Genomic DNA, 24,143 nt, shown 5'->3' on the forward strand with positions numbered 1-24,143 from the left:
GCCTGACGGCGCCACAGGCGGCCGCAGCAGCGCGGGCGGGATGGCGCGGAGCGGCGCGGCGCTCGGCAGGGCGCTGGCCACAGGGGCCGCCGCCAGGTACGCGGGGCGAGGCGCGGATACGGCGGGCGTGACAGAGAGGGGCCGCATTCCCGGTTAGAAACTTGTCTCCTCTTTGCCCGAGACAGTGGCGGAGTTGGGAGCAATCCGTCCAAAAGGATTTATAAACTGAGGAAGCGCCCGGATGTTTTCCGCTTCAGATAATGCAACAAGTTTCTTCTCACCTGAGCATGTGTAAGGCTGGCTGCGACAGCTTGAGGAAAACAATATGCTTTGGTGAAGAGTTAACCTTTCATCTGAAAGAAAAAAAAAAAGCAAGCAGATGAGAGAGTGCGATTTGAAAATCTTAGTATAAAAGGTTCACCTGTTACCGCTGTTATGGCAGTGCTGCCGTGAGAGGGATTGGGAGAGGGATGGAGTCTCAGCATGACAGTGCTGCTGTGTTTCTTTATCAAACTCTGTCATCCTTATAAAAACTGTCAAAAAATTAAACAGAGATTGGTTCGTGATGTCAAATTTCATGCAGTCATTTGACAAAACTGTTAACTGTGCAGTGGTAAAATGTAACATTGGACTTCATTTTTTACTGTATACTCTTTGTGGTATAATCTCAGTGTTGTGTCTGCACTATTAAATTCGTTCAGTCCTGGTCAACAAAATTGCTGTTTTAAAGAGTAATTTATTAGAGTCTCCAGGGCAAAATCAATTGCTGGAAGGGTGTTTGGTATAAGGAAACCCATTAAGTAACTGCTTGCAAATTCAGTTTAAAAATGTTTCTAGTGGAAGCTGCAAGGATCTTGGCAGCTGGCTTTAAGCAAGCACAAGCTGGATCAAACCCAGTGCTGTGCTACCTGAAGCCTTGGAGCTGGGGACGCTTCAGTGCTGCGATTGACCCCGGAATGCACTCTGTACCTGCTGCCAGCTCGGCAGGACCTCACTGTGCTCACTAGCAGGCTTCAAGGGCTCAGGTGGTAAATTAGTCTCGTGTGCTTATTCAGACTGAGATGCTAGTGAGGACACTTGCTGGTACACTCATTTTTTGGGATACAAACAGCTGTTGGCAAAGAATTTGAATGGGATCAACTCGTGTCTCACAGACCATAAAGTCAGATATCACTAACCTGATGAAGGTATCAGCTGGGGTACAGCAAACACATTTACCTGGGCATGCTCCTGGCACTAATTTCAGTGTTTATACTGAGGAGTTAAGAAAGCCATTTTTAAAAAACAAATTAATCTTCAGGCTTAGAAAATTGTGTAGTTATAAAAAAAGTATATATTAAAAAATCACAGAATATGGATCACTTACATGTGCATGTCATACTCCAGAAATGCTTCCTTTTCAGGTCATGGGAGTTGGGTGGTGCCATGGTCAGTCCTCAAGTGCTCAGGGAGGAAGCAGTGAGTGGCTGGAGCGAGTGGAGATGCTTCTGTCACTGGCAGGAGATAAATACAGAGGTGGCAGAGATAAATACAGAGGTGGCAGGTGTGCCTGAATTCTAGAATGGACTTGGTTTTTCTTCAGTGGCCCAGGTCAGGTTCACAAAAACGCATGACAGTCCATGGAAACCAAGGGATTTCTTAAAGAGATCTGCTTTCCTGATCTGGGACCCAGCCCAGCACATTCTCACAGCATCTGTTCTTCAGATAAAATTGGGAGAGGGATGGAGTCTCACCATACTTGTTAGCATTACAGCCTCTTAACCTTGCCTTCCTCGAGTGGCAAGGACACAGTCTTCCAGCAGCTGAGAGATTATTTGGAGGGATTGTTTTTCAGCCCTGTGGCTGAAACAAGTTCAGATAAAACTGCAGGAAACAATAGACTGGCATGGCAGTACAGTAAAAAACAAACCAAGAGACAAACCCTGGTGACTGGTGTGGACTGTGTCCTGTACATAGCCCCAGATAATGGAATTTAAATCAGCTGTGCAGAATGTGGTCTGCTTCACACATTTGAACACCTTCTGTGAATCTGGTTGAGGCAGCTACAATGTTACTGGCACTCTTCCAGCATTCCTGTCAAAGCTTTTCCTTAACAGTCTTGTATGGTCTATCTGGTAAAAAACAGACTTTGTCCACATCCCTTGAGATACTGTTACAAACGTTTGCAGAGTCTAAAGGCTTTTAGAGTGGACCTATTCTTTCTTAATCTTGATGTAATACTTCTGTACCATTTTAGTTTCTTTTCAACTGCAGTGTTTACAGTGTGCTTTCAGGCATCATGCTTCACATCCCAGTTGCATAGTTGGTTTTTAAAAGTCTGTACAGATTGTTTCTAACCAGCTGCAAATGATGATTATTTTCCTTTGAACTCTACCAGTTTGTTATTTACCTGACTCCTAATACAGTGACCATGTAAACTGATGTGCTCAGTCATGGGTAACTGCTGTATTTCATTAGAATCTACATTATGCTGATTTTTAAAGAACATATTGCTAATTTAAATTTAATTTAATTCAAAATTGGTAACTAATTTGCTGACTAATTTGGTGCTTGGTTAAAAAAAAAGGAAAAAAAAAAAAAAAAAAAGGGCATCTACCTGTTCATTGTGTCTAAAAAACCAACAAAACAACCAACCAAACCCCAAAGAAGCCTAGTTCTGAGTAAAAGAGGTTGGCTCCATTTTTAACCACGTGAATCCAGAAATATAATCCTCATTATGTAGCTAGAGGAAGATCAGTAAAAGACCTGAGTTACTTGCTAGCTTATGTTTGTAGAGTCATTGTGGGCAAAAAGTGGCATTTTTACTTTCCTGCTGCCAAAATTCAGAGCTTCTCAGGCAGCATTTTGTATCTTGACTGACCTGATCTGAGGAAAATCAGTGATTTAGCAGAACTTCTACACATGGTGAATATTTGTCAGATTTTAGTGTAGATGTTCACTGGGAACACCGAGGTGCAATCTTAGAATTACTAGTAATTTTAAAGCTAATTTGTTAAGTTTTACTTCTGAAAACATTGCATCCAAGGTTCTGGTGATATTTTCTGAAGGAAGTATTGAAAGCTGGGTAAACAAAGCACCTTCTGAAAGACTTTCAAATGAAATTGTCCTTTTAAGAGAAGAGTGGCAGCAGAGGGGTTATAGCAGAGTTCAGCTTTCTGTTTCCAAGTGAAACCTTCTCTACTTTGTGTATTCCAGAAGGGTAAAGCATTGCAAACTCTGCCTGGTTTTTGCTATTAAGAAAGCCTCTTCTGCAGACTAAGTGCATGTGAGACTTGAGCTTGAACTCAAGCTGCCTTGCAGCCAGTGGTTAATGAGGCCCTTTGTATTGCACTCTGCCAGTTAATTCTGGTATCACTGGGGGCTATTTTTAGTTCCTCTTACGGGAAAAAATAAAAGGTGCCCCTTGTGTGTTTGACAGTTCATATTGTTACAAGCCTTTGTTTTTCTATCTGGCTGACATTTTCCATAATGTTATACAAGAGATGGTTTGTCTTACCTGAATGCATTGTTATTTATTTTGCTGATATGAAACACATCTAAAAGCATTTTCCCTGTTTCAGGCACTTGGCTTCTTGTGGTATTCTGATGACCAGAACTTCTCCTGTAATGAGCCATACTTTTTCAAGAAATTTCTTCAATGTTGCTGCACCACTAATAAATAAAAGAAAAGAATATTCTGAAAGAAGAATTATAGGGTTGGTATAAAACTGTGGAAAGATGCTTTAAATGCTTATTGATTTTGTATTTGCTGTAATTAATCCAAAACATTAGTAGTTAAAAAAACTGAGTATCCCTGGAGACACATGTCCCTAAGACTATGGGAACCTAGAAAGGAGTTTTGACTTTCAGAATTTGTACAGATCACGTTTACCAACCTGAAAGTTAATATAAAAAAAGTAGGAACCCAAAGCCCTTGGTTTATAGCAAGAAACAGCAGAAATAACTGTTCCATTCCATGACAAAACAAAACCAACCTTGAAATGGAGCAATACACTAAGAATTTCATCTAGTAAAATGTGAATAAATCAACAGGTGTGAAAACCCTGTTCCATTCTCTCCCAGACATATGCTAATGTTTGCACTTACATTATATTATACTTCCCAGGATTTTCTTATTTCTTTAAAAGAAGAAAAATAATTAGTTCTGTGATGAAGAAACTTCACACAGAAAAAGATTTTGCAACCTTGTTTGCCTTGGAGCTAGTGGGAAAATCCCAGTTTATGCAATGATACTGGGATATTCCCAGTCTCTGGTCCACAACAGTATGAACTGTTTATTAGCATATTTTTTTTACTACACTTACCATTCCTTTTTTGATAGTTCTTGAACTGCAGCAGATCTTGCCTAGCCACTTAAAGAGGGCCTTTGTCCAATAGTCCTCACGGCTAAGTACTGTTGAACATATGCTTCATTTTAAAGGAAATTTAGCCCATGCTTAATCCCATCTGTTTCAGAGTCAGAATGAAAAATTAAAACACATAACTATGTAATAGTTTGCCATGTTACAGCAGAATCAGCTAAAATGTTGCCTTAATAGTGTTTCATTTGATTTCAATATTCTGCCTGAGCAGGGGTGTTGGACAAAATGAGGTTCAGAGGTCCCTTCCAACACCAGCCATTTTGTGAGGCTGGAAGGTTTTTCCATTCCATCTGTTTTTTTAATTAAGCTTTTTTATTTGGGCTCAAATTAGGAAGGTGCTGCTCCTCTGTTTAAACCATATGAAATATAGTACTTGAGTTTGGTACACCTTGTTTTGGGAGCCATGAAGTATGGATTTTAAAAATTTTTTTGAGGGGGAAGATGTCCACCATCTGCCTAAATGAAGACACAGCTGTGCTGGAAAAAATGTTTCCATTTAAGAGTACGCATGTTTACCTGATATTGCAGAAGGTAGCAGGCACTAGGTTCATTATTCACTAAAGTTACTGCTGGCTGATGTGTGATACTTTGCTTCTATATGCAAAAAACAATTAACAGTGTATTACTGTGCTTTCCTCTTAATTAGCAAAGCTGCATTTTCAATTTCCAAAATCAGTGGTAGTGAATATGTCCGTCTTTCAACTGCCTATGCCACATATACCATCTTTGATAGTAATTTTAATAGGAATTTGAAGTTTAAGTACCTTGTAACTGTAATGTTCATGTGTTCATTTCCAGGTATTCCATGCAGGAAATGTATGAAGTTGTTGCTGTTGTGGAGAATTACAAACTCTTTGTTCCTTGGTGTAAAAAGTCAGACATACTCTCGAGGCGCTCTGGGTACTGCAAAGCAGAGCTAGAAATAGGATTCCCTCCTGTAGTAGAGAGATACACATCAATTGTAACCCTAGTGAGACCACATTTAGTTAAGGTAATTGCATTTTTCTTTTCTCCTAACCATGATTTTCCTTAACTTTTGTTTGTTGAAATTTGAATATTCCAGGAACGTCTTGCCTTAAAACAAAATTGATGCTGGAAGTTCTTTGTGTGGCTCAAAACTTGTGTTGCTTTTCTTTAAAGACTTTAGATAAACCGGGGAGAATTTGAATGTGTTTTAAAACAACCTGCCACATGAGGGAGGAGAGGAAATCACTTTTTAATGTGTCTTTATTGGCAAAGCTGGCAGCCATTAAATGAAGATATTAACATTTTTGCTTGGGTTTTTTTTTGTTTGTTTGTGGGTTTTTTTGGTTTTTTTTAAATTTTGTCCAAGCCCCTCTGAATGCAAAATAAATACTCAGTTAAAAGTTATCTGACAACTCTAGCTTCTGATGTCTTAATGAATAGTAATGACTTATCTGTCATTACTTTTCTTCTCACAATTTTAACTAGTTAATATGATAAGCTTAAAAAAAAGGCTAGGCTTCAGTACAATATGCTGAAGGGATGGTCATTCAATATATTGATGAGAAGAAGGAAGTGTGGATTTAAAGTCAATTTTTTTTTACAATTAATTTGTTCAGAAAAGAAGCAGTTATATTTTTCTTTTCAGGTTTTCAAGAGCAATAATTAAGAGAAAAGTGGAAAAGTGTCAAGTAAAATATTTTAAATGATGCTTGGATGTTCTAGTTGTTTGCCTTATATGTTCAAATCTGATTTGGTAAAGAATGGCTCAGAACAGATTCCTTGTAGCAAAACTGCCCCTCCCTGGGCAGATCCTGATTGGTTTGGAATAATTAGTGGAAATTATAACATTTGATTGCTGTTCAAGATAATTGTTTGAAAATTCTATTTCCCTATTCTTTTCTAGGCTTCCTAATAAGAGACACTTAACAGAAAATGAGTTTCTGAAGTACAGGGGAGATGTAAATTGGAAAAGGAATATGCAAAATGCCTTTATTCAATATCCTTACTGATTCTGGAAAGAAAAAAAATTGTCTCTTTACTAAAAAAAGTTGAGCAGCTATAATGGAAAATCTGTGACTTACATGCTGAGAGCTTTCCTTTCTTACAGTTTCCTGAGAAGACAGGCTTTTTTCTTTCACACAGCTATCAGATTGGCTTACCAACTCTTTTTCCCTCTTAATTCACTCAAAAGAAGAATTCTTGTCTCAGAAAAAAGACTCACAAAAGTGGTGAGGAAAGCCATTTCTTCACATTGCCTCCCCCGAGGCTCATTAGCCTTTTCTCTGCTGCAATTACTTTTCCTAGGGGTCTACATTATGTCCACAGAAGTGCAGGAACATTTCTAGGGAAGTGATTGTGTGCTTGGACCATTTCACTGTCCTCTCAAGTAACTCCAGGCAAAGGAACCTTGTGTGCTGCTCAGGCACAAAATGGAAACAATGGAAAAATCAGATTGGTAACAGCAGTTTTTGTTGAGGGGGAAAGCATGGAGTGAATTTGCTACTTTAAGACTGGGAGAAAGGGGAACACAGTGGCAGTTTTCCCATTTTTTCCTGCTGTTTTGATAGCAGTAGGGAAAAGCAGGCCCAGCTCTTTGTATCTAATCTTCCCTCTACTCCTTCCCTTTCTGATATAGAAGTAGCAAGGCCATGCATTATCTCATTCCTGGAAAGAGAAATGTTTTTGTACTGGTGATTATTCTTTGAGATGAGTCACCTCAGCACAGCTCTCCTAGCCAAGCAGCACCTATTCCCTGGGGGCAGTCTCTTGGAGCAGAGCTCCTTGGGCTAACAATAAGAACTTGTAAAGAAATGACCCCAAAAAATTACAGCAATTTTCTCTACAAATTACAAGCCAGTTGAGGTTATGTATTTGGATGTTCTGTGCATCATAACACAGATCTGTTTTATGCCACTTAGACACAGTATTTTCTTCTGCCTTGGAAAGACCTCAGTTATTTTGCCACAACTGACATCTTTGCATATTGGATCTGTGCTGTAAGAACAAGTTTAACTATGCCACAACCATCACTGTTTAACAAAATGTAAACACAAGCTTCAGTAATACCTGTTTGTTACATTTGTAAAAGCCTAATTGTAGCTTGATTTTCAAACCTTTATTTTAGGCATCGTGCACAGATGGAAAACTCTTTAATCACTTGGAAACAGTGTGGCGTTTGAGCCCTGGTATCCCTGGTTATCCAAGGACATGTACATTGGATTTTTCAGTAAGTATGGCAATTAAAACTACCACGTGCTAGGAGCAGCACATAGAAACACTTATCTTCAAATGAGGGGACTTTTTAAAATGCCTGTACTACTTCTTTAAACACTTAGACACAGAAAACAAGTTAGCTTTAGTCAATTCTGTCCAAAAAAATATTTTGCAAACTTTACTGCTAGAAAACACTTCAGTGTCCTTCAGAAACAGCAGCCTTCTGTGAGGTGTCCATGTGTCATGAAATAGTCTGGGACAGGCACCTCTCACCCTACAGTTCTAAACACATTGAAGTTTTTAGACAGTCCAGTGCAGGAGAAATGCTAAATATACTTTGCTATTTTCTTTAATCACTCTACAACCTAAATGCTCTTGGTAGCAGAAAGTCGGTGTCCTGCCATCTGTCCTGTTTGGGCTGCAGTTTGGTCAGTTTAATTTCCTGTCTTCAGTTTTACTCTTTCATGTATTTTAAGCCTACTCCTTCCTTCTCTAATACAAGTGTAATAGATTTTTGCTGTCTCTAATCTATGATGGGATATCACTGCAGCCCAAAAGTATTGCTCTTTAAATCCAGTACCTGATTTAGCCTGATTTCACTCCCAGAAAAGCTGTTTCCATTCCAGTTACTGCTTTTCCATGTTGTCTGGTTTGTCTGCCATCACATTTTTTCCTTGTATTCTATAACAAAGTGTGTAACAAAGCATTGAGCTGGGGGTTGTAACAGGCTACAAAAGTACACAGAGCTGGGCTAATCCTGCTGCCATCTGCTGGAATACCCTGCTTGGAAAATTATCTTCAGTGAATAGGAAAAAGCTTTTGGAGTATTTTTAAACTAGCACATTAACCTCCTTGGGTTATTAACTTCCAGCTTAATACTGTACTGCACTTCATACAGTTCAACAGTAAAAATTAATCTACAGGTGCTCAAGGAACCACATATTTTAATGGTTTACATGTTATGTGCTCATGTTATTTGTATTTCTTTAGGCAAGTAAGTGTCAATTCTTTCCACTAACAATTATAAGCTATCTTTTAACCCAAGCCATAAATCAGTTAAAAAATTCGAATTAAACAACTATTTAAAGCCTACAGTCTAAATACAGGCTCTGTGAGAAAACAGCACCACACCTCCCCAAACCAAAGCCACATTTTGACATTTCAGGTCAAGAGCTTCAGTTAAATGGAACCAAAATTGAACTGGATGTGGACATTTTCATTTTCTTGGGGGAACACTATCAACACATCTTACTGCTTACCCTGTTTGGAGGCAGCAAAGGAAGCCAGTGCAGTTGGCTGAGCTGAACCTCTGCCAGTGCCTGCCCTGCTGCTGCTCCTTGCCTCTGGGCACATGCAGGCAGGGATGATAAGCATTTCACAACAAACTTCTCAAAACAGGCCCTGCAATTACAGATATTCCAGAGAAAACTTCAATTTCAAGAATGCTTCTTTGCTTTAGAAAATGTTATTTGAGTTTTGAGCTATGCTGGTTCCCACAAGCTGTTGTATCCTGTTGTGCCAGCCTGATTCCAGGAGACATCCACATACAGCAGGGAACTTTCCTACTTTGGTTTCAGCTCTGAAATTATTTGGTTCATAGACTGAAGCACAGCACCATTTTTACCACCTGCAAACTTCATTAATGTATTCCATACCTTAAGATTGACATAACTGCTGAACACAATGCCAGACTCCACATCCTCACTTGCAGAACTCTGCATGCCCTAAATGACAACAGCTCTCAGACTTGCAAGAGGCACGTTAATTTTATTGATCCTTGAGGTCAAACAAATGTAAATGAAGCTACACTTGGCTTATGGGCCAAGCTGTTTAATTACTTTTATGCTACTGCTTTGCAGTTAACATGTATTGCTCATAAGGAACTGGGGAGAAGCTGTACTTTCTCCTTGTGGCATTAAATCTGATTTTTCAGGAATAACAAAACATACTGCTGGTGTCAGGTCAGGAGTGGGGCCTGTTCAGGTGGGAGCTGTGACACACAAACCAAATCTGTAATTTTGGTCATTAAACTGCTTGTTTGAACCTACCAGAACTACTGCCACCAAAAGGAAAGACTGATTTAAAATATTGGCATTTACTAGGTAACTATTTCAAGTCGCTTTTAAGTTTCTTGGGCATGCTTCAGCTTACCTATTAGTCTGTTGTCTTGCCATGCAGGGCTTTCTTCAGACAACTTTTGTCCCTCAAGTGAATTCTGTGCACAAAATAAGATATTGTTTGTCAGTAGTTTTTCATTACCCCAAACCTCTTTTGTAATGAACCATTTATAAAAGAAAAGATGTTTTAGGTAAATGTAAATGACTACTTCAGAGAACTGAATGAGAGGATTCTTCTAATCGAAAAGCCCAGAAATACAGTCCTTAGACCAAGGAACATGGGTTTCCTTCTGAGCCACATTCACCTGTTCCTCAGTTTTAACTGTTCTACAACTTACCTGCAGCCTTCACTGGAGATTCTTTAACAGAGTTGTCTATTTGTAACAGCATTTTACAACAGTATATATAGGAAAAATAATTATCTTTTATTTTCTTAAACAGATTTCTTTTGAATTTCGTTCACTTCTACACTCAAAACTTGCTACACTATTTTTTGATGAAGTTGTAAAGCAGATGGTTGCTGCCTTTGAAAGAAGAGCATCCAAACTCCACGGCCCAGAAACCAGCATCCCTCGGGAGCTGATGCTGCATGAAGTTCATCAGACGTAAAGGGAAACTGTAACAACCTCAGCTATAAACTTGTTTGTACACTTCACTTGTACAAAGTGCCGTGCTCCTCCTTTGGGGCATTCATTTCTTATCTGAGCTTGGGTGTGATCTTACCCTGTGCCAAACACACCTGCTCAGACAGACAGACATAGAATGTTCAAAAGCTGCAATCAAGTGCAGCTTAAAGCCTTATCAGCAGTCCCAGACACCTGGCAGCTCCTGTAACCCAGGCTATCTCAGCTGCCGTTAACGCCAAACGGCTCCTGGAATCACAGCCCGAGCTCTGCCTTAGCCAAGCTCCTGGCGTTTTTCAGCACTGTAACTTATTAACTCTGCTTTGTGGGAATGTAACTTCAGAGCATCAAGTCAGCCAGCTCTGCCCAGGCAGAGGCCAACCGACACACTGGCTTCCTAGAGAATGGCACTGCTTGGCAGCCATTGAGGAGTGGTGCTTTGAATTCAAATGAATGGCAGAGGTAAGTCAGGGATCTCCAGTTGCTCCTAGAGTGACCAGCGACTGCTTTCTAACTAACTCCCCTCATTTTCAGGGATGAAATGCATAAGGAGCACTGTAATCTGAGTGCAGCAGTCTCAGCTACAGCCAGTGGTGCCCAGTGGACCTGTCTGGAACTTGTAGTTCATTTGGCAGGCTGAAGTTGCTCCTTGCCACTCCTTCCCTGGTACACGCTGCACTTTGGTTACCTCCATCTCACCTAATGCAAACAGAACACTTTAAAGCAAGTGTTACCTCTGAGAACCAGGTACCTGTGCTGTCCTCCCTGGAAGCAGGTAACAAGAGGCCCTGTGCTTCCTTGCACAGCCAAGGCCAGCTGTCATCATAAATCATGTAAGGGAGCACTAAACCTTCATTCTTTGAGGTTTTTCAGTACCCTATTCCCACTGTGATAATATCATCCTGATTACATACATGTTCAGTACTTCTACTCCTGAAATGTTCTCTTCCCCATCTCTGAAAAAAAACAAGTGAATAGGTTTGAACAGATTCTAAATCCTTACTTTATGCTGCCATGCATTACCAAATTTCCTTACTGAAATTAGGTGAAGCTTCAGGCCAGGTGCTGAAGCTGGTCCTTTGTCTGCAGCACATGTAATCCATATGGTTAATTAAGAACAGCATATTAAATAACATAGAAAGGTATGTTTCAAAATAAAGACAGCCCTGAAACAGTTTCAGATAATTTTACTTAAAATTAGAATGTCACACATCCCATCTGTGGAAGGATAGTTCTTATTAAGGGCAGGAAGCTGAGGAAAGCAACAGGTGGATTAAGGTCATTTGTACAGAACTGAGAAGTTGTAAAGCAGTTTTGATTGAGGTAATCAGATATAAACATACACAGGTTTGGGAACAGCATTGTTCTGCAGGCTGGAAAGCAGAAAAGACTGCACAATGTCAGTGGTGGTGTCAGGTCAAAGAACACAAAGAGGCAAAGCAACATTTCTAGTGCAAAGTAACTAGAAAGGAGGAAGGTAAGAATGGAAGGCTCAAGGTGAGGAGGTAATGACATATTACACCTGAGCAAAGGAAGGATCTAAAAACCCCAGAACCCTTTCTTAACAAAGACTCACCTGTTTGATACCCTCGGGGCACTTCACTTCCCCTGGGACTGTGAAAGGTGCACTGGGCCTGTTCTAGCACGTGAAACAACCAGATAGGGCAAAATAAAGTCAGTGCACGTGCTTTGTTTTCAGAGCATTGTTTAATATTTCAAAGAACTGTAGTGCAGTTCAGCTTAGATATTTCTTACCAAAATTAAAGCACTTGCATTTCTGAGAAACATTCTAGACAAAGGAATGTTTCTCGGAGTGAAATGCCCTGTCATTTTTTCAAGCATAAGTGTCACTTTCTACTACATCTTAGAAGCAGCAGCAGGCTGTCCAGGCTCTCCCATAACTATGGCTTGGTGTGCAGATGAAGGAGGTGATACATTTTGTAACTTTTGAGCAGTTTATTACATAAAGGTCACATAACTCTATTTGCCTACTTTGTACACAATTGTCTAGTCTCACGCACAGTGGCTTCCAAGTTCTTTCTAGTACTGGCAAGCACCAAGAAATTCTGAAATAGAATATCAAGTGCCTTAATTAAGTTCAAATCAGGACCTTGGTAGATGGATCTTGCAACCCAGTTATCAGGAATGTACAAATGTCTTTATTCAAAAAATACAAAATAAATTATCTGTAGGCATGGACAATGACTGTAAACAATTACACGTGTGTTAAATGAAATCCGGTAACTGATGGTTACAGTGATTCTTTTCAACACCAGCCTCACTTCAGTCACTATCCATCCTCTCACACTGATAGCTCAAGTTTTTGAAGTCAGAACTGTCAGTCTTCAACAGCACAGCTCATGATGCATCCCTACCCCAGGAATTAGAACATGCCACCTCCCATTCCTCCGCCCATCCCACCCATTCCTCCCATTGCCGGCTCCTTTTCTTCTTTAGGAACTTCAGTCACCACTGCCTCTGCTGTTGATAGGAGAGATGCAACACCTGCGGCATCCATCAGAGCAGTTCTCACAACCTAAAAATAAGCAAGAAACTACTTAAAACCTGCTGACCATCAGAGGAGATGGGATGAAGCAAAGCTGAGAATTAAGAGCTTTAGGTTACCTTAGTTGGGTCTATGATTCCTTTTTCTACCATATTTACAAAGTCCCCAAGCATTGCATCGTAGCCAACTTCTGATGGGCTCTGCAGGATTTTTTCAACTATCAATGATCCTTCAACACCGGCATTCTTTGCGATAGTCATTGCTGGGATTCTCAGTGTTCTCTTGATTATTTCAATGCCTGCAAGAAACAGGATAGCTGGAGCTCCGTGTACCAACACCACTCCCACTGCCAAGGAATGCCCTAGTGCTGGAGATCAATACAAAGAGAAAACCCTCCAAGCAAGAACACAAGCTATTTTTGTCAGTTCCAGGAGGAAAGGTTCTCTGCTACTTGACACTTGCCACCAAATAAAATCTCTGCAGGATAATCACGCACATTTTAGTTTTACTTCTACAAAAAATAGTGAGAAGTATCTTTACTCTCTATATTTATGTGCAACATGACACAAAGCCTTTCTCCATTTGATTTGCCACACAGTCTCTTGAGCATTATTAGATTTTGTCTGTCTGCAAAGACTTTAACAGCCAGCTCCCCACTCCATAAACAGTTGCCACTCTCTGCTGGGATACTGCTGCTTTACTGCTACTGCGTCCTACAGAGTCCACTCAGCAATGCAGTGAAAAAGCTCCTTCCCACTCTAAAGCAGAGACCAGCACACCAAAGAAATGTGATATTCCTAAGATCAAGTAACTAAAATCTCACTGAAAGCCACCTGATAAAGCCTCAGGACAGGAGAAGGCATGCCTTTATCACTTCCACACACACCTCCAAGTCACTTGCTTACCAATTTTCTGATCGTCATTGGCTGGAGTTAAGGCATCTAAGGCTGGGATGCAGCGCAGCAGGGCACAGCCACCCCCTGGGACGATGCCCTCCTCCACGGCCGCTCGGGTGGCGTTCAGGGCGTCGGTGACCCTGTCCTTCTTCTCGTTCACCTCAACATCGCTGGTTCCACCCACCTGTGAGCAGAGCAGCAAGCCACATGTCAAGGGCTGCACAAGAGCCCAGGAGGGACAGCACTGCTGCCACCAGATTAAGCTGCCTAACAAGTGCCAGAAGGCCAACCCACCCTCTCCTACACTGGCAAGTCTTCTTCTGTACCTCAGCACTCAAGAAGCCTGAGCTTTAGTTCATCATGATTTTACCAAGTTCTCCATACCTTCAATACTGCTACTCCATCAGAGAGCTTGGCCAGTCGCTCATTCAGTTTCTCTTTTTCATATTCGCTGGTGGTAACTTCTAGCTGTTCAATTATTTCTTGAATGCGTTTTTCAATCTGACCCTTTTCACCCTTCCCCTTGAGGAGCATGGTGTCATCTTTTGTCACAATGACCTCTCCAACTTTACCAAAGTCATGAGGCTGAATATCTTCCACATTTAGGTTCAAACCCTCTTCTCCAAACACCTGAAAGAAATTATGTGAAAAGCTGCAATTCACAGGTTCCCCACACATTGGGTATTTTTATCTACAAGTACATGAACACATACAGCAGGCTAATGGGGCAGAATAACCACATTACTGCAGTTGCACCCTCTGGGTGAAGAGCCTCTTCCTGATACCCAACCTAAACCTCCCCTGACACAGTTTCACGGTGTTTCCTTCAGCCCTGTCACCATCATCTCCTTGTATTTTGAGGAGTTACAGATATTGACATGTCACTGACTGAAAAACAGTTTGCTGGTTGGTTATTTTGTGCTGCCATTACCTTAAACATGAAGTTGTATTTCAACAGCCTCCTCTGGGTCCCAATATCATGCTATAATTTTGAAATTCATATTAAAAAAGGGCAGCATAAAGGGACATTAATCAGTGCATCAACTATATGCAAAATTTAGTAGTAAGAAAATTCATTGAGTCAATTCCAAACATTTAAAATAACTATATTTGCCACATCTGAGTTCAGGCAATTGTTTATAGATGCAACAATTGCCTTGGAGTTCCTCCTTCCCCTTAAAAACCCAACTCCTGCAAGGACATCTCATGTGACTTCAGTCAGTTACAAGGACATATGCTTGGCCAGGACTGCATTACACAGCAATTATCAGTGTCTGCATTTCAAAAAACAGGAAGTTTCAAACATCAGTTACTGTTACATTTTTGAAAGAACAGAATACAGCCTGCGACCCAGCAAATACAAGCCAAGGACCTAAAAACGCACAGTATTTTCCTCCTTGAAAAGCATTAACATCCCTTGGAGCAAAAAGCCACTAAAAACATCATTACTTACAGCACCACCAGTAGCAATCGCCATGTCCTTAAGTTGGTTTTTCCTGTTGTCACCAAAACCTGGTGCTTTTACAGCAACAACCTGAAGGCCAACCTTCAGTCTAAAGACAAAAATTCAGAGAATTAGTCTAATTACTAATCCAGATTATTTCAGTGCAGCTCTAGCAGTCAAGCAAACGAAGAGACCATCACAAACTGAGGTGGTTTTTCTCAGAAATGTAGTTAGACATAACTGGCATTCTGCCCGAGTTGATACAAAGCATGGTGGTGTTAAAAGCTGCTCTTTCTTTGGCACAGGTAAGAGAACAACCAGCCTTACACCATAGAAAAAAAAAGGATTTTAAGTCTCACCTGTTCAAGACCAGAGTGCTGAGGGCTTCTCCATCAACATCTTCAGCAATGATGACCAAAGGTTTGCGGTTGGCATTGGCAATTTCAAGAGCTGGAACTATGGACTGTACACTAGAGATTTTCTTTTCACTGATTAAAACATAAGCATCCTGGAATTCACATTTCTGTCCTGCAGAAACAACATGCATTATCTGAGCAGTTCCATTACAAAAACATACCAAGCATTCTTTTAACTTAAGCCGGTGCTTTGGAGCAATGGCTGCACTTTCCAACTGCATTAAGAAAAAGACAACTTGTTTTCTCCAAGACTCCACTCTCAATTCTTCATTGTTCTGCTGTGTGTGTTGCAAGGCCAGCCTGATATTCACAGGAACACTTTGCAGAGAAAGAAAAGGAACCCCTAACACTCCAAGCTTTTACCAAGTTCAAGTTTTCTGATGGGCAAGGACCCCCTGCTCTATTTGTTGTGGTGCCCAGCATAAGGGACTGTAAAGCCTTTAACAGGTGCCAGTATTTCTGACTGACACAAGCCAACACAAGGAGGGTGTTTGACATAACTTATTGTAACTCACCTTTAGTTGTGTTAATAAAATATGGAGAGATGTAGCCTCTGTCGAATTTCATACCCTCAATGATTTCCAGTTCATCATTTAGAGTTTTTCCATCCTGTTTAGATGCAAGAAAGTCTGCATTAAAATCTCTCTGGTTTGTTGCCAAAAGCACAAGTACAGTTTTAGCATATCATGCACAATAGATTGAAAGGCTCTGGATCCCCCATCAGTTTCATGTGCTTCTCTCCAAAACAGGAAGAATGTAAGAGGGAACAGTGATCAAACTCTGATCTAAAGGAGCTGGGGAGGAATTATGGTGGCAATTATGGGATGGGAGCTGCAGCAGCAGCATCACACGTGACAAAAGCCAGCCCTAACAGGAGCGGAGACAGTCACTTGGCCAGTTCTTACCTTGACAGTGATCACACCCTTTCGTCCAACTTTTTTCATTGCATCAGAGATTATATTGCCAATTTCGTGATCTCCATTTGCTGATATTGTGGCAACCTGAAAGAATAAGACGTTTAATCTCATTTCCCAATGCAAGGTGCTTCCTCATGATAAGAAAAATCAGAATAAGCATGTGTAATGCTCACATTTCTGCCAAGGCAGGACAGCAGAGTGCAGCACACTCACAGCAGGAGGGCTCAGGCCCTTGGGCAGAGGCAGCACAGAGCCAGACTCCCTGCCTGGACTCACAGCCAGGCCACCTCCAGGCACAGGCACAAATAACCCAGGACCACCAACACACCTGAACGTGATCTCCCACAGCAGATCTGCCACACCCTCAGTACTCTGCCATCACTTCCATTCACAACAGAGCTTTGCTCCCATCAATTCTTCCCAAGTACACACATTTATGTTTTAAGACCATACTCTGGAATGAAACTTGAAGATGAAAAAATCTGCCCACTTCTGGATGAGCTTCTAGCAGTGCAATTGAAGACTATTTCTGATGCGTAAAGAAAAGTACCCAGTGTCAAGATGTACACAACCTAACTTCACAAAACTTCTTCTGAGAAACAGGTGCCTAAATTTGAGTTACATTTTATTGTGTGTTTTTTCCTACCTGTGCAATTTCTTCTGGAGTTGTAACAGGTTTTGACAGTTTCTTCAGTTCAGCTGTGATGGCATCCACTGCCAGCATCACCCCTGAGGATGAACAGGGCACTTGTAAGCTAACAAAGCACGTACAGAGCACAGAAAACACAAACCAAGCTCCCACCCACCACAACAGGTTTCCTTTCAAACACAAGTCCACACTGCAAAAATGCATTGTTTGCATGTTCAGAACCAAATAGTTCTTGTTCCATACTGTGTATGCAGTGCTGGGTTTTTTGAAATTGGTGTGAAATATTGTCATGATTGAAATTCCTAACAGATTTTTTTACATGGCTATTGTATTAATTAAATGCAGAAATGGCTTTAATTGGAGTTCACTTACAACAAATTAAATAAGTTGACTGCATGTAAAATAGTACAATGATAAGACAAATTAATGATTGTTCAGAGTCTGCAGTATAAAAAACCCCATTGTGTTCTCTAAAGATCATATAACCGTTTATGGTGGCTCTTCAAACAGAAAACAAGTCAAATTTAGGATATGAAAAACAAAAGACAGCAATTGAATATTAAAAACAACAGAAAAAAAGTTACCTCTCCTGATTTCTACTGGGTTGGCTCCTTTGCTGATCTTCTCAAAGCCCTCCTTGGCAATGGCTCGTGCCAGGACTGTTGCAGTAGTGGTACCATCTCCTGCCTCCTCGTTGGTATTGTTGGCAACATCTTGAACTAACTTGGCTCCAATGTTTTTGTATTTGTCTTTCAAGTCAATTGCCTTTGCTACTGTCACACCATCTTTTGTCACTTTGGGACTTCCCCAGCTTTGTTCAATAATAACTGTTCTTCCCTAGAGAGACAAGAACCAAATTTTAAACCCAAGCCAACCCAAAGCATGTTACCATCAAGAGCTCAACTGAGAATTTTGAACAGTCACAGCTGAACACCTTACAAACACCACTCAGCTGGGACTTCTCAAACACACACTTTAATACCAAGGTTCCCCAAAACCAGAAAGATGGCTCAAAGGCTTTATAATTCCACAGAATGACACTCCATTCTTCAGCCATACTGCTGAAGTCTGCAATTAAGTAACATTGACCTTATAGAAAAAACTGAAGAGATTGCCTCTAATGCTAATATTTTAGCCCAAAACTAAAAATATAGCAATTCGAATAAATTTTCAAAATTTTCATCAGATCACAATAAACATTCTTTGTGATTGAAAAACAAATAATACAAAACTCTATTTGTTGCATGTGCTGGAAGGAAAAAAAGCAGACTTGCAAACCTCAATAGTGATTAGTAAATACTGATTAACAAAGACAACTGAGAACACTTCAAATTTGTATTCATGTGTTACAGTAATTTCTCAAACACTGCAAGTTACCAAGCTTTTCCCATCTTAGCTCACACTTGGATCCAACTGAAAAGCTGGAGTATTAGAACTAACGGACACGGCTAACACAGGAAACTGTGAACCATACAGGTTCACCATAAGGCAAATGCTCCTGCTTGTTCACAGGTGAATCCAACAGCCAATACCCACCCCAAACAATCTCGTTCCAGTTTGAGCTGGAAGCAGCAAAGCTCAAGGAGCCACCTCTGGTTTACTGCTGCCCTGAAACTCCTCTGCTGTGCTGAGAGCTGGAGCTGCTGGAGGAGGGAAGGGAGAGCGAGTGCCCCAGCTGAGCACTGTCCCTGCACGAGTGCCCTCACTTGGTGTGTCAGCTCTGGCTCGGAGCTGACCCCGCCGGCTCCAGCCTGAGCTCTGCCAGCCCCGGGTGGGGATCACGTGCCAGGGGAGCCGGGCAAGGATTCCCGTGCAGCACCAGCGCGGCCCTGTGCCCCTCCCCTGCTCAGAGCCCACCCACATCTGCCTCAATGACTGAACCAGCCCTGGCTGCCTGCCAGGCACGAGGCCTCGCTGCTCCTGAAGCACAACCACCCCAGCAGCCTCAAGGTTCTGCTTCAGTTCCTCAGGCTGAACCTGGGGAACAGCTTATGGAAATTTCCCTCTCTGCCATGGAACAGTTATGCCAAAATGCATTCCCTACTACTATTTTATTTGACCTGCACTTCTAAATATAAAAGTGAATCAAGAGTAAGAAAACTCCTCTCTGCAGGAGCATGCTACTGGTACATTTTTCATATAATGTCTCCTAGTTTGCTTAATTCTCTTTTGTACTTTGATATGGTTTTATTCCTAATGTTTGGTTTGCAGCTGTGAGAAGAGGAGTACAACAAAACCCACAGATAACAGATCACATGAAGGGGCTTGCTCTCAGCAAAAACACCTGTCTGTGTTCCTGAAGAAGGGAACAAACACCACCAGTAACTCCACAGACATTTAGAATGCTCCGGCATCTTGGGAAGCTGAGCCCCCACACAAACCAGTTCTGTTCAACATGCTGGAGCACTACCAGAAGATTGTGTGAGACTGCAAACTGGGCTCCTTAAAATGTACAACAGGGCCAAAGGAGGTTTCCTCACCAGACTGATGTTTCTTAAAAATGCCCGAGGCTGACTCAGGCACTGCAGCACAACCCCCCCATTTTTACATGAAGAACAGCATAACCAACAAAAATCCCCTAAGGTTGCATGAAGTTGCATCAGCAACTGCCCTTTAGCCAGTGGATTAGAACTATGCTTCAGCATGCACAAAGCAGCCTGATCCCAAAAAAACAGGAGTTAAATTAACCAACTACATTTAAACTTTGTTCCTTTGTGAAGTAGCCAGTTTCCTGACATAATTGTTCCTTAACCTTCACCTGCTCAGCTTTATGACATTTTTTGCCTTTGAATGAAGCTGGTAGAGCACTAAAAACGTGCAGAAAATACATGAAATAATGTTACAGAGGCCAAGCAGCCCTCCGAAGAACTACCATGCACATGCTGTTACAGGGAACAGATATTCACATAAGCATCAAGAAAATCAATGTCTCTTCCTCAAAAAGAGGAATCTCATTTCAAGCCCTACTGCACATTGCATGACTATGCAGAATACCATAGCTGGTTTTCCAAGAGACCCAGATCTCCCTTACAGGACAGAATATAGGGTAACACAAATGAATGCCTCTACCACAAAATTTCACTTAGGCTGGTAATATTCCCCAGCCAACTGAGAACTCAACATTACACTTTGGATATTTTTTTAAAGCTTATTAATATTTAAAAGGTAAACTAGTACAAATTTGTAATTCGTAAAAAAAAAATAAACAAAACAAGCATCATAAAAAAATCCAACCAAGCCACCCACATGCTAATTAACCTACCCCTTGACACAGACAGTTACATTATCTACTGCATTGTTACAGGTTATCAACTGAGCTGGTAACACATTATGCACATCTCCTTAACCTTCAAACTGTTTGGACAAATATAACGTACCTTTCACAGGAATCCAAGCAATTTTACTTTGTTACTACAAAAAGCACACGCACTACCGTCCCACTTTTGGTGGACATGAGACTACAGCTGCTTGCAGGAGCCTGTCCATTCCCCAACCCCTCTGCGGTGCAGTTCGACAAATACAATCGTGCAGCTCCACCGAGAGAAACCCAACAACTGTTCTCTGTTACAGTATTTTCAGCCAGGTCTGTGCTAAGATAAAGGTCGAGTCTTCCATTACCTTTGGCCCCATGGTGACAGCTACAGCATCTGCTAAAAGATCTACTCCTTGTAGCATCAGAGCTCTCGCGTCTGCTCCGAACTTCACATCTTTTGCATAAGCTCGTGTTAGATGGGGGGCGAGGGCTCTGGACACTGGTCTTATCTGACGGAGTGCTGTAGATAAACGGAGCATGTCTAAAATATTAAAAGAAACGAAGAGAAAAACAAAAGCATTACGGCTTTGCACAGCTACTTCTAAAGGAAAAGAGGGAGAACAGATTTAGGAAGTAAAGCAGGCACGATAAATCTTTAATTTTTCGACCGGCTGAAATCAAGACACACAATCAACTGCAAGTACGGGGCTGGGTGTCCCCGATCCTCCCGCCGAGACCCGAGCGGAGCAGCTCCTCCCCGCGCGGCCTGCAGCACGTCCGAGCGCCTCCCGCCCGGAGCGGGGCAGGACACGGCGAGGGCACCGCGGAGCGCCCGCGGCTCCATGTGCTCAGCGCGGGGGCCGCGCCCGCCCGCCCGCGGCTGCAGCAGCAGGGCCAGGCCGCGGGGAGCTCGGGTAAGGCTCCCCCACCCCGCTACGCCACCAAGGGCAGAGAGAAGAGAGACAAGGCCGCGGTCGCCACCCCGGGCCCGCCGGAGCCCCCGCGCCGGGCAGGGCCCCGCGGGCACATGGCGCTGCAGCAGGACACGCGCAGCAAGGTCAGCGCCGCCCGCCCCCCGCCGCCGCCCGCCAGGCCCGCCGCGCCACCACCGGCCCGCAGGGACGTGCAGGCCCCGCTCCCGCCACCCGGGCGCAACGCCTGCATCACGGCCCCCCTGCTCCCGCCGCTCGGGCCCGGCCGCTCCCAGCGCGCGGCCCCCACGGTAACCGCGGCCAGAGGGGTGATGGCCCCTACGCCCTCCCCAGGCCAGGCAGAGCGGCGCGGGCCTGGCGCCCCGGCCGCGTTCCCGCTCACCTGCGGCAGCGCGGGAGCAGCACCGCGGCTCTGCGGACTCGCGGGGCACGTCTGGCGCGGCGGCGGCGGGCGGCGCTCGGCACTCACCGCTTCAGCCCCGCCCCCGCGCCGCCGGCGGCCCATGTGCGGCTCCGGCCGCCCGGCCCCGGAACCAGCATGGCCTCCGCGCCCGCCCAGTGCCCGCCTGCCGCGCTGCGCCGCGAGCTACAGCTGCGCATGCGCTAAGGGGTTGTAGCATGAACCATTCATGTTCCAGGGCCCGCCGATTCCAGAACCTTCTGGAACGCTCATGCTCGCTGCGGGTCAGAGGTGAGCTGACCTCACTTCCGTGTGGGGCCCGGCCTGGGGCGCCGTGGGAGCTGTGCGGCGGGTCCGTGGTGCCGCCGGTGTGCAGCCGTTCCCGAGACCGGGATGGGGCCGCAGAGGTTGAAAAAAAACTCCAGCGCTAAACGTCCCCGGGGCCGGGGGAGGGGGTCGGGGCTGCTCCGCCCCGGGGCGGGGCGCCGCTCGCGCATGCGCACGCCGTGACCTTCCTCACGTGTGTGCTGGTGGCGGCGCGGTCACTCGGTGCGGGCGGCGCGGGAGCATCATGGTGAGTGCCGGGGCCGCCGCCGCCGCGCCATCTCCCCAGTGCTGCCGCGGGCCCGCTCCCGGGCTGCCCCGCCCCGCGTGCCCGCCGCCGCGGGGACAGACAGCCCGCACGGCCTGGCGGCGCCCCTGCTCCTCCCCGCCGTTGGGTCGCTGCCGGGGCCCCTGGGCAGCCGCGCACGGGTGTGCTCGGTCCCCGCCGTGCCCGCGGGCAGCGCTGGGTCGCGCGGGGACGGGGGGACGGTGGAGCCGGGGGGTGGCGGCGCCGCAAGGTCACGCAGTCCGTGGGGCAGAGGCGACTCCCCCGGCAGGCGCGGGGGCTGCGGGCCGGACGTGGCGGGCGGTTTGCAGCGGCTACTTTTGGCCGCGCACACACTCGAGCTCAGGGTTCCTCCCGCCGCAGTAACGGGAGCGGCCCCGTGACAGCAGCGCTGCAGGGCAGGGCCGCGCAGGCCACGGCGGGTCTCTGGGGACAAGAAACCTGTGCCACGCTCCGGAGCTCTATTTTCTATAAGTTTTGTAAAATTTTTTGTAGAGAAGAGGGAAAGTTTCACTGAGTTGTCCTTGTTCTCGCAGTGATACTTGATTCTTAGCATAATAATAACGTGAAGAATTAAAACTTAGTGTAAAATATTGATGCTCATAAGTCTGGCAGCTTTATTTCTGGTAAACGTAGAACAGCTCTTAAAAAGGAGGGTCAGCGATATTATCTTCTCAGAATGGAAATGTGCACAACTGGCAGCCTTTTCCCTTGGTTATCTTTCATCCCTGTGCTGCTGACAGCAGTCAAATACAGCATCTTCCATGTGCTGCCTTTTGCTCATGCTCTGCCCGTGACTTTGCTTTCTGCCATTTCTCAAGTGTGTGTGGATCCCGATGAGTGCCAGCAAAGGGCACACGGATGCCAGGCCCTTCTAGCTCTTTCTCTGAGTGTGGGCTCTGTACCTGTCCAGTGGAGCACTATCTCCATGTGACTTGGCAACCTGCCATATCTTTCCTTCTAAATCAAAGCAAGTTCCTTCTTCCTAACCCCCCCGTGCGTTGGGATAAGTGCATTTTCTTGCATTTATCTGGCCTGTGGCAATTAGACTGCTGGTTCTGAAATGCAGACAGATAGCAGAAAGTAGTTGCAAAAAAACTCCAAACCTAACCCAAATGTGAGGGAAAAACTCAACAACGCAATAAAAACCCCTCACCTTGACTCTGTCTAAGCAGAAGCAGATACCAAAGAAGATGAGCTAGAAGGGTGCCTACCTTCTCATTTTCAGGGCCTTCACCTAAACTTTCTTGTATTTTTTTCTGAATCTGTTTGTAGAAGTTGGTATAAGTACCAGCACTGTGGCTCAGGCTGCAGATCCTCACTATTTTTTGTGAAAGGGTAATGCTTGAAAGCACCTAAGAAAGACTGACAGTGGGGCACCTGGCTAGACCTGTGCTTCTTTAATGTAAACCTGTTCACAAGTATAGGTGCAGCTCTCCCAAGGAGTCCTTCATCTGCATTAGATCTGGTTGTGAACTGGAGAAATCCAGTTCATATAATTCATGATTGTGTTCACCAAGCTATAGCAACTAAGGGTTTGGTGTTAAAAGCCTAGAGGCCTTTCCAGGCAGAGGAGTCTGCTCATCCGTGGGTGGTTTATTCCCCAGCTGGAGTACATCTTCCTATGGCTGAATTGTCAGGATTGCCCAGCATCTGCCTGTGCCTTCAGGAGTTTCTGATGCAATCAGAGCTGGTATTTGCTGCTATTAAATAAGTGCCTAGCAGTTGTCTTAAACTATTCATTTCTCCAAAGAAATCATTATGTGTCAGGGTTTTAAAACTCCTTTTAATTGCAGTTTTTGTTGTAATGGCTCTCTTGTTACAATGTACAATTGCTTC

At 43.9% G+C, this 24,143-nt stretch overlaps 3 protein-coding genes across 4 annotated transcripts in view; 2 read left to right on the plus strand and 1 right to left on the minus strand.

The window, feature by feature from the left end:
- On the plus strand, positions 1-11,458 carry COQ10B (coenzyme Q10B). Its single transcript, XM_030952646.1, has 5 exons — positions 1-96; positions 3,561-3,695; positions 5,160-5,352; positions 7,453-7,554; positions 10,100-11,458. Exons 1-5 carry the CDS (start codon positions 41-43, stop codon positions 10,265-10,267), a joined length of 654 nt encoding a protein of 217 aa, XP_030808506.1. The 5' UTR covers positions 1-40; the 3' UTR covers positions 10,268-11,458.
- HSPD1 (heat shock protein family D (Hsp60) member 1) lies at positions 11,453-22,142 on the minus strand. 2 transcript variants are annotated; one of them, XM_030952641.1, is made up of 12 exons: positions 21,996-22,142; positions 20,728-20,903; positions 17,694-17,946; positions 17,107-17,189; positions 16,449-16,544; positions 16,059-16,152; positions 15,487-15,655; positions 15,137-15,236; positions 14,068-14,313; positions 13,693-13,867; positions 12,907-13,085; positions 11,453-12,817 (listed from the first exon to the last, which is right to left on the minus strand). In XM_030952641.1, exons 2-12 carry the CDS (start codon positions 20,899-20,901, stop codon positions 12,665-12,667), a joined length of 1,722 nt encoding a protein of 573 aa, XP_030808501.1. In that variant the 5' UTR covers positions 20,902-20,903; positions 21,996-22,142; the 3' UTR covers positions 11,453-12,664. The 2 variants fall into 2 exon arrangements, with proteins under 2 accessions (XP_030808501.1, XP_030808500.1); XM_030952640.1 differs by lacking the exon at positions 21,996-22,142 and adding an exon at positions 21,677-21,813.
- LOC115905921 (MOB-like protein phocein) overlaps positions 22,090-24,143 on the plus strand; it is an 18,765-nt gene continuing 16,711 nt past the window's right edge. Inside the window, exon 1 of the mRNA XM_030952645.1 lies at positions 22,090-22,268. Within this exon, the coding sequence (XP_030808505.1) occupies positions 22,266-22,268 (3 nt within the window). The 5' untranslated portion in view covers positions 22,090-22,265. The remainder of the gene's footprint in view (positions 22,269-24,143) is intronic.

The sequence above is a fragment of the Camarhynchus parvulus genome, chromosome 7, assembly GCF_901933205.1.
Source record: "Camarhynchus parvulus chromosome 7, STF_HiC, whole genome shotgun sequence".
Classification (NCBI taxonomy): domain Eukaryota; kingdom Metazoa; phylum Chordata; class Aves; order Passeriformes; family Thraupidae; genus Camarhynchus; species Camarhynchus parvulus.